The 11,405-nt window shown below is 35.5% G+C and overlaps 1 protein-coding gene across 1 annotated transcript; it reads right to left on the reverse strand.

Annotated features, from left to right (window-relative positions):
• Window positions 1–10,470: 10,470 nt before the first annotated feature.
• On the reverse strand, window positions 10,471–10,992 carry LOC134805820 (cytochrome b-like; the record flags this gene model as incomplete). Its single annotated transcript, XM_063779032.1, is given in 1 exon segment — window positions 10,471–10,992. A coding segment is annotated over 1 exon segment (516 nt), but the record flags the coding sequence as incomplete, so codon positions are not given.
• Window positions 10,993–11,405: the final 413 nt, after the last annotated feature.

Consider the following 11,405-nt stretch of genomic DNA (forward strand, 5'->3'; position numbering starts at 1 on the left):
GACTAGTCATTCATCATTCAAAAGAGGGATTTAGTGCGATGATTTTTCACTAATATATATGAGTATCATAAACTCTATTCTTTTCAGGTTTAGAGCCGCAATATAGAGATATCTCTTGTTAGCCTATGACAGAGCCGTTAATGAATTGGCATTCCTATTCAGAAGAGAGAGTTTTAGTTTTCTTTCCTTCTTTAAGGCTAACGTCCATTTTTCTTGCCTCCCCCTCTCTCTTTTTGGTATAGGATCTAGTTGGGCAAAGTATAACACAAGGTTTTTCACTTTGTACTTTTCCCTTTTCACAGTTTCTTAACTGCTATTTTTCATGCCGGTTAGTCATACAGTTTAGGATCCTCAGAATGTATATTTTTGATTTGTTTGGTATCTCACGGCAATTGTTTGTTATCGACCCAGACCAACATTTGTACACGACCAAGACGGAAACCTTCCTTTTTTCCTGGCAGGTTGAGACAATAACTGTAACTGCATTTCGTTATCAATTTCGCGCCAAACCCGCTAATAGAAATTCTGCTGCTCGTCGTTCTAAAAGGTGACACACCATTTGGTCGGCTACAATGATGATGACGCCACTAGCTAAGTCGTGCATTGGTTCATGACCATGCAGATCTTAAATGCGAGGCCCACCGTGCAGACATCGAACGATAAAGCGACCAATAAGACGTCCGCTACCGTATTAATGGTAGACCATGAGACAACGGTTTTTGTTTAACAAGACAACGTCATTTCAATGTCATTTCATAGGACGATGCGATATCATCTCATAGGACGACGCATTAATGTCTCACGATACGACAAAATGTAGTCTTATGGAACAATGCAATGTAGTCCTATGGGACGCAATATCCTCTCACGGGACGATACCACAGGATGGCGCAATGTCTTCTTACATGATGACGTAACTCATCGCGATGCCTGTCGTATCACAGGATGACGCCTTATCGTTTTACAGGACGACGCCTGATGTCCCACAGGACGATGTCATGTCATCTCACGGGACTACGCTATGTCGTCTCACGCAACGACGCTTGTCGTCCAACGGGACGACGCCGTGTGCCATTTATACCCGTAGGTATTCTATTTATGGTGATGGCTATAAGAGCTCACTTAGTCTCATCGCTGGGCCACGGGCACTGAGCGGAATGTCACAAGGTCTTTTAACGAGACGATGCTCGTCGTCTTACAAGACGCTGCCATGTCGTCAGTCAGGACAATACCATGTCGTCTGTCAGGACGATACCACAGGACGACGCCATGTCGTGTCACGGGACGACGCCTTGTCGTCTCACGGGTCGACGCCATGTCGTCTCATGGGACGACGCCATGTCATTTCACGGGACGACGCTTGTCGTCTCACGGGACGACGCCATGTCGTCTCACACGACGACGCCATGTCGTCTCACGCGACGACGCCATGTCGTCTCACGGGACGACGCCATGTCGTCTCACGGGACGACGCCATGTCGTCTCACGGGACGACCCCATATCGTCTCACGGGACGACGCTTGTTGTCCCACAGGACGAGGCCATGAGGCGTAAGTACCCGTGTACTTTTTGTGACGGTGCCTGTAGGAAGGTCACTGCGTCTCGTCGCTGGGCCATGGGCACCGAGCGGAATGTCACGAAGTCGGAGGTTTTCAAAATATTTTTACGGTTTAAATTTCTTGATCTTTTTAAACTTGCTTTGTAAACGTGTTGCTCGGCTGAGTTACAAAAGCGTACTGAAGAGAAAGCAGCTGCGCGCTGGCAACCGGGCGACATTAGTAATTGGGTAGCGCGATAGATGGCGCTACTAGTTGATGAATTCGCTTGATTAGGGCTGAGTTACAAGGGTGTTATCTCATAATGTGGTTCAAGCGAAGGCACGGAGACCTAAATAACTGTAGTTGGGCGTTTTCACTAAATCGTGCACCAGATTGAAAATTACGACTTAAAAAAAAAACATGTTTTTATGCTGAATGTTCTAATCTATAATGAAGTTTATTTTCTAAAGTTACTAAAACTGTGATGAGTCCCACATAAATACGCTTAGTTTTTTAATTATTGATAAACTAACCTGACAGTGTAGTCCAAACTGGTCAGTTTTGTAACAATCTAATTTTTGTTGACACGCTTTAACTACAAAAGTAATTAGCAATATTTTGCATTTCTTTTGCTGCAAATGACTTATATTTTTATATAAACAGGTCGTTTCATAAAACAAACAGTTATTATTGCCTGAAAATAAATTTTATTGTCAGTTTTGTAACGATTGATACCATTATGTTATTTATTTTGTTTATTTCGATAAATATTCTGAAAAAATCGTTCATAGTTGCATTTCTTTTAATGTATATTTTTAGGTAGTTCTCTATAAAACAAAACTTTGGGTTAAAAGCTTAATAGAAAACGAAATAGAGACCAAACAAAGCAACTGAGCAAGTGGGACAGTTACAAAACTGACAAGCTCAAAATTCTTAGGCTGGGATTACATGATGCGGTAAGGTAATGAGAAACTGTAAATATATTAATTCGTTTTATTATAGGACAATGCGATAATTATTTAAGAACATAATCAGTCTTACGTACCTACATAGTATACGTACTTTGAATTGGTTAAGTATGTTATACTTAGCATTACTAATGATTAATACTGCAATTTACTTATTTAGGTACAGTTTCTAAAAAAATAATCTCACTATTAACGACAGTCATACTTTAGATGTCAGTCATATTCTTAATATTAGATGAGAAAACTGCAAATATATTAATTCGTTTTATTATAGGACAGTGCGGTAATTATTTAAGAACATAATCAGTCTTACGTACATAAAAATACTTCGAATTGGTTAAGTATGTTATACTTAGCATTACTAATGATTAATACTGCAATTTACTTATTTAGGTACAGTTTCAAAAAAAATAATCTCACTATTAACGACAGTCATATGTTAGATGTCAGTCATATTCTTAATATTTTACTCTTAGTATAAATCTCACTTTTTTATATAAATTAGTTAACCAATTATTGTAATCAGTCTTTATTTGAGCTACATTTGACACATATAAGTTACCACAAAAGTAATAGTCTAAATCAACAATTAAAAAAACATTCAGATTCTGTCGAAAGTATCGAGTATTGCTTTACTTTCCAAGTATGAAAAATCAAATGTTACATAATATCGACAATACTGTCAACATTTCTCCGTAGCAAAAATATACGTATTTTTAAAACACAAAACTATAAACTCTTAGAAAAATCAATACTAAAAGAGCACTTTTAGATGCCTACACTTCACCTCAATATATACTAGCGTGAGTATTCAAATTCGTAGATGATCAACTCAGAAAAACTTTAAACAAAATACACAGCAGTAATTTAGGTATACTGATATACAATGATATAACAAAAATAAACATTTTTTATAGAAATAACCAAAAAAATCGTAGAAGGCAAGAAGTTGTATCTTAGGAACCAACATTTCAAAATAATATTTTGTGTCTTTTTCACCCCTGGCAAAGGTCCGTATCAAAAAAGTTTGTACTTTGTTAAGTAGAACTCAACGTATTAAGAGGAAATGGATAATAAAGATTTTTAAATTGTGTTTAACAGATAAAGCATAATGACATAGTATTAGAAGCTCTTTTGAAATGGACCCTATCGTACCTACTAAGTTAAATAATCTCTGATAACAAGCACCTATTAACATGGAACATTGTTATACCTACAATGTGCTATAAACTTTCTTCGTACAATCAAAAGATCATTAAACGTTATTTAAACTCTTATGGCGTTATTCATAAATCCTAAACGTCTGTCAAAGTTAACACGTTGATGATCGTCGTTTGCCCCCATCTTTCGCTTTGATAAAAAAAAAAAAAAAAAAAAAAAAAAAAAATATACGCGTCGACTTGAGAACCTCCTCCGTTTTTTTTTTCGTCGGTTGAATAAAGAGGGACAAACGACGATCATGAACGTACTAACTTTGACAAACGTTTATGAATAACGCCATTAATATATATACTTAGTTAAAACACAAATACATATCAGTCAAATTATGCCTTGTATATAAATTAGTAATTTAATTAGTACTTATGAGAATTAAAATAATCACTATTATGACTCAATTATTTTTTAACACACACACAAAAAATTATTCATTACAAACCTCACATTCATCGCTTGTAAAATGGTCATAAACACAATAATTACAGAAATGGCACCAAAAGTATGAGCTCAGTAATAAATACACAATGTCCGCTTGGTTCATATACAAAGTGAAATGTCTGGGCCATACAGTGTTCATTAATTCTCTTCGACATCCGAAACACTTCTCAGCAAGTGTGAAGTGAGTAATGGGCCAAGGCCATTTTATGTCATTAATATATATCTCCTCTAAGTCGGCCATAGTTAGAATTTTGTCCACGTCACAAAAGATTACCATATTGATGTACAACAGTGTTGTATGGACAATCGTCGATACCTATTCGATTTGGTACGAGGTATTAACCTGAAACAAAGAAACATATGATGTAATATTTTTTCGTTCTGTTGATAACTAGTAAATACTAATACTGCTATTACTCAATACATGCAACTAAATTGCTAACTCACCTTCCAGACATGAATCACATATATAATCAATGCCAAAGTTGCCATCAATACAGTCAGTACAGTACCATTTTTGGCAAACTATACATTTTCCTTTTTGTCCCAAGATAGAGGTGAGACATTTGTTACAATCAAGAAAACTAGTCAGCAACCGCTGCGGACGTTTTCTGCTACTGGTATTTTCAGTAACTTGTTTACATTTCATTGATTCCTGGGTTGTTTTATTTGTGCTTGTAACGACTTTTTCTACAGCCTGTAAAGCGGCTGACTGATCCTTTTTAATTCTACGTTTGTCGGGTATTTGTTTTTCTTCACTGGGTGACTTCAATTCTCTTTTAATGTTCTGATTTTTTTTAGTTAATCGTGTCTCTACAATTTCTACTCTCTGATGTAAAAACTGTTTTCTGGTTCTATTTTTGCTAACATGTTTCTCAAGCTCTTGTGTTTCTTCAGTGTGTTTAGTATTGTCCAGTAGTGGGGTCTTTTGTTTCAGATTTTTTTTAGCTGAACGTGTAGTTACTTTTTCTACGGCCTGATGCAAAATCTTTTTTTGCGGATGACATCTACTTCTACAGCGTTTGTCAGGTTCGTTTTTGACGTGTACGGTAATGTCAGGTATCGGACTTTTCCTGTTTGATATTGTTTCAGCCATTGATGTCTTGTCTGTTTCCAGGATATTAACTGAAATTTCGTCAATAGATATTAAGTCAACCTCTGGTGTCTGTTTCGCTAGTTCTGCCATGTCTTCACGGACCGGTTCTATCTCTACAGGTAGACTTTCATGATTTTCTTCGACATAAATGACTGGTATGTCGTCGATGGTGTTACGTTGGCATTGATAATTACTATCCTGATTATTCCGAAGCAAAACATTGTTTTCGTGTCCCAAAGGAAATACGGCATGGTCAATCAATTCTGGTGTATCATCAGTAAAAGGTTTAACACAAATATCTACCAAGTCCAAGGGTAGATCAGGCTCTGGTACATTGTCATGCTGGTTATCAAGTGTTATTGTTTCACTTATGTCGTCAGTCAGGTTTTGTTCAGGGATCACTCCCGAAGCACAAGACAGACTACTAGACATTGCCGTCTTAGCAATTAAGACGTCAGACGTAGTCACGGAATGTGGTTGTGGTGAAAAACAGCCACATTGTCCCTTCATATCCCCACAGAAGCAACTAATATGCCTGTATTTTATTTTAAACGGTACGCCATTGTCGCTGGTCATAATTTGATGCAACTGCATAGTTCCTTTTAGCACTGGCAATGTAGCAGGTAAAATATTCGATATGCGGTCGATTTCGCAATCGTCAATGAGAAATACTTTGGTGATTCTTAAACTTTGCTTCAACAAATGGTGCGCGTCTTTTGCATCGACAACATCATTACCGCAACAAACCTTTTTGTCCAGAGTACGTTTTACAGACCCTCCGATTCCGTCTGCAACGTTTTTGCCATGACCAGCCTCATAAAATGACCATGTCGTATATTTGAGGCCATATTTAGCTGTAAAGTAAGCTAATAAATAAAAATTTTTTTTTTGACGGTATTGTGATGATGGCCCGTCCGAGAAAAAATGGATTACTGTCGTATCCGGGGTTTTTTGCTTGATCATATCAATTATAGGAATTAAGTGTGCCCAAATTGCTCCTGGCTGATGACTCGTGTTATCCGATATGGTGCAAAAAGATTGCGAGTAGTCTTTCCAGAATACCATGCCTGTATGCAAGGATATTTGACGATTAGACGCTCCATAATGCATAGATTGGACTTCGTTCGCCAGCTTAGCATCGTAGTTTTCGGAAAAATCACAAACAATTAGGGCTTCATTTTGTTTTAATCCTGTTATAGCCTTTTGGTACTGTGCTTGCTGGTGAATCATATTAAAGTGATGTTTCTTAAACAATACCAAGTCTTTTTCGTACTGATTTTTCAAGTCATTTAAGGTTCCAGTTTTCGTAACCTTTGCTGTTTTTTTAGTACGCATTTCTTTAGTAGTTTCGCCATCATTTTTCTGATAGATATGATCTACTCTTTCCCACTGTGACCATTCGACTGGTTGATCCAATTTGTCATCACTGGTTACTTCATAGACAACATTTATGTCTTTGCATTGTCGGCATTTATTCCACATGCAATTGTAATTGTTAGTGTCACAAGATACTTTGCTCATAATTTCTTTAATGCCACCAGTGACTAATCCATGTTTGACCATTGCAGTGTGCAAGAAACCGAAGTTACTATGCTTGATGCACAAGCACGTATTTCTTGAGCTTAAACCAGGCGACAGGACATAAAATGGTTTGTGCTTGTAAAATGTCGTGAAACCATAACGCCCACCTTCACTTTTATATTTTTTGAACGTATTAACCAGTGTATCCAATAAATAACGTATCTGAACCTTTTCTTTGTTTTTAGTCCGTGTTTCTTTTTTCCCTGCCGTATTACGGCTGACGTCGTCTTTCAAGTAGAATTGCGTAATTTCTTTTATATCAATTCGTCGTATTTTTTTTGGCTTAGCTCTGGGTTTAAACTTCAGTCCTAGCATTTTCGAGACTAAGTTTTTGTTTTCCGAATTCCTTACTAACTTTTGCATAACTGTTTTTTCGTTCTTGCTACAGTTACTCTGATATGTTTTTTTTATTGTGCTTTCTAAAATTTCTTGTCTTGCTTTCAATTTTTCTAACTGTAAGTTTAGATTATCGATGGTTTTTTGCATTTCTTTTTTGGCCCTTTGATATTTTTTTCTATTAGTTTCCTTCTGAGTGATAATAATACTGTTATAGGCTGTGATACGCCTACATTTGTTTGATAAAAGTTTACATTTCTTTCGCAATCTTTTAAGCATCTTTTTGTTGGCAGGTTGTCTACTCGTGCCATGAGACGTACTACAATTTTCATTCGGGTCTAAATTCTCATCTTGTACAGTTTCAGTAACCATTTTATTCTTTTTTTTCATCCGACTTGCCCTTTGATATTTCTTCCAGTTCTCTCTTCTTTTTTCAGCTTCCTCTATCGTTAATTGTGCAATTTTCTTTTTGGTGAACCTAATTCGATCTACATTTTTTTTTCTTACTGATTCTAACTTTTCAGGGTCTTGTTTTAATCGTTCTCTATACCTCCGAGCTCTTTCTGCACCACTAAGAGGCATGGTGAGTCCGGAAAACCTAAAATATACAAAACCGTGTTATGGGCGTTTGAATGAAAAAAAAATCGATCAAGTACGAGTCAAACTCGCACTGGAAGGGTTTTGTACAGGGTGGTCAAATAACAGGTATACACTTTAGTTTTGTAATTTTATTCTATGAAATATAAAAAATATTAAGTATTAAATGTCGTTACGTTTTTTTTATTCTGTAATAAAAAATAGATAGTAAATATAAATAACAGTTACTAAACGTGACATTATACATGAAATAATTATAACACGGATCGTTCACGTACTAAGTCGAAAATGCGTAAGTACGTGAGTGATCCGTTTTATATATGTAATAAGTATGTCTCAACCTCACGGTAGTTTTGTTAATACAACTGACATTTTATATTAGACTGACTGTTTTGTGATACCAAAAAGAATAGATAGTATAGAGGGGTCCTGTCATTGTAAATTTTGTAGTCACTGTAAATTTACTGCCATCTATCGACACACGACTAAAACTCAAAATGAAAACGTATAAAGTTATCAAAAAATGTATATATATGGATAAATAATTTTATAATTTTTATATCATTTTGATCCATGTTCATTCACTGATATCTATGTGTTAAAATTGTTAAATATGAAACGGTGTCGTCACGCCATCTAGCCGAGGATAGGCTAAAGGTGTGTGCGCCACCTATTCGAGAATGACTTTTACTTGAATTCCGAGGCACGTTTTTTCCTTAGACTTTATTCGTCTTATACGAAGTTACATATGTCTTTGGTGATACTAATCCAGTTTGTTTGATGACAGTTTGTGTTTGTGACAGTATTAAATACGGTGACATTTCAAAAATACGTCCGCTAAATTGTCACTAAACCTTCACATTCAGCCACGATTGAACATTTTGTGTAAAAATATTTAAAACGCCAATTAAATTAATCAAATTAAATATTTTTAAGCATAAACAAAAATATTAAATAATAAAGGTAAAAGGTAAAGGTAAAAGTTAAAATCCTTTTTACCATGACTTTAAACAAAGTATTTTACTTATAACTTACATGGTTCTTACGATATAGTGACATAATTAAAACAAAAAAGCTATAACTCCCATGGGAGTTAAAGCTTTTTTTTCACAATCCATAACTCCCGCGGGAACAATAATAGGCCTTTGTCCTTCAATACACCTGCATGAAATAAGGTATTTTTCGAGCAAGTGTGCATGATGAAAAAACATTAGATGTTCGCGATGGTGGTTCTACAATCAACATACTGTATTGTTTTGTTTGTCGTCTTTACTGGAAATAACTGTACCTACTACGACGATTCTAACTACATACTACCAAAGACATATGTAACTTCGTATAAGATGAACAGGAAATCAAGAAATAGTCATTCTCGCATAGATGGCGCACACACCTTTAGCCTATGTTCGGGTAGATGGCGTGACGACACCGTTTCATATTTAACAATTTTAACACATAGATATCAGTGGATGAACATGGATCAAAATGATATAAAAATAATAAAAGCATTTATCCATATATATACATTTTTTTGATAATTTTATACGTTTTCATTTTGAGTTTTAGTCGTGTGTCGATAAATGGCAGTAAATTTACTGTGACTACAAAATTTACAACGACAGGACCCCTCTATACAATCTACCTATACTTTTTGCTACTACTAAACAATTATCAATAATCGTCAATATTTTGATAAAATCTCGTATTCATGACCAAAATATCAAACTTTATATAAAAATTAAAGTTAAAACGCCCTAATAGTATGTATTCAACTCATGCGTTGTTACTACATTTTCATTCTGTGTTATTTTTTCAAATTACTGACGATATTGAGATTTCGAATGGAACGCCCATGTAATACCACCCTATAGACGTCAGTTTTGTAACATTGTCGGTCAGCCTATACGTAACGGAGCGATTTGTTACAAACCTGACGTCACGTTTTTCTACTTTACTACAATCATAATTTAACACTGAACTCATCTTAGATACTATATTTATGTTTTTATAAAAAAAACAGTTGCGAGATTATCAATTTCCATCTATAATATATGAGCATTATGTAAAAGCTAATATTATTAAAGAAAATTGATCACAAACCTGACTGACGAAACGTGTACGGTCTGCAGTCCACTGACACAAGCTCACTTTACAACTTCCTGTCGCGTACTGGCGGTTTAAAATTGTTTGCGGTCTGATCACGTGTTATTAATGTTGCCATTCCCAAATTTTAATGTGGATTAGTAGAAATTTAAATGTAGTTTTGATCGTTACAAACCTGATGTGTCAGGTGGCATAACTTTCAAGTAATGTTAATTTGATTTAGTTTTTAATTCAAAAGCAGCAAGGTTCAATTCAAAACTTTGTTCATGTCCCCCGTAAGACTCTTTAGATTCTAGGTAACATATAAACTCGACAGCTTTAGTAGAAAAAAATTGCACGATGTGACTTGCAAAACCTTCAAGTTAGGGTGGGACACGTCAAAAACCGTTATTTTAACTGTTTAAAAAATATATTATAATTACATTATGCTTATCTTAACTAAAACTATTGACGAAACCATTAGTTAAATATGTGTTCTATGGGTATAAATTATTAAAGTCAGGAAAAAAGAATACATAACGGAGTAAAATATTTATGAACACGCGGGACATCATAAAAACGGGGGGTGTCCCTAAAAGTGAAAACGCCCAGTTACTATAAATCAAAATAAAATTTGGTTAATGGGATAAAATTGAATTCCTTGAATTTTTTTATTAAAAGTAATAGGTAAGATAATTAAAATTAAAATAGATATAACTAAGGCAATAACTCCTCCTAATTTATTGGGAATTGATCGTAAAATTGCATAAGCAAATAGAAAATATCATTCAGGTTGAATATGAACAGGAGTTACTAATGGGTTAGCTGGAATAAAATTATCTGGATCTCCTAAAAGATATGGATTAATCATAGTTAATATAATTAGAATAAATAATATGATTAGAAATCCCACTAAGTCTTTAAATGAGAAAAAGGGATGAAATGGGATTTTATCTAAGTTTCTATTAATACCTAATGGGTTATTAGAACCTGTTTGATGTAGGAATAATAAGTGAATTATTGTTATTATTGCGAGAATAAATGGAAGAAGAAAATGAAATGTATAAAACCGTGTTAATGTTGCATTATCAACAGCAAATCCACCTCAGATTCAATTTACTAATATATTTCCTAAGTATCATATTAATACATGTAAATCAACAAACCGGTGTTCGATTTGCAATAAGAAACATCATTCTTTATTACACTACGAAACCCATTCGAATACAACGCATTCCCCGCGATCAGCTGATTCAGCAAATGATAATAATAACAACAACTCAGCTGGCGCGCGCGCTTCCACAGCGCCGCTCCCAAGCACTAGCTCCTCGAATATTCCGTCTCTGTCTCACCCGCCGCGTCAGCCGCGCTCGCCTACGACGAGTGCCGCTCGCACGCACGGCGGTCAGACAAGCGCTCAGGTGAATAACGACAACATCGCGTTATCAGTTACCATTCCTGCTCGAAATTTAAACAGTGACACGTTAAGCCCCTGCTACACGGCAGCCGACAAGCCTACTAACCGTCTGACCTAGGTCTGTCCTTGGTGTG

Source organism: Cydia splendana, unplaced genomic scaffold (genome assembly GCF_910591565.1).
Source record: "Cydia splendana unplaced genomic scaffold, ilCydSple1.2 scaffold_66_ctg1, whole genome shotgun sequence".
Taxonomy (NCBI): Eukaryota; Metazoa; Arthropoda; class Insecta; order Lepidoptera; family Tortricidae; genus Cydia; species Cydia splendana.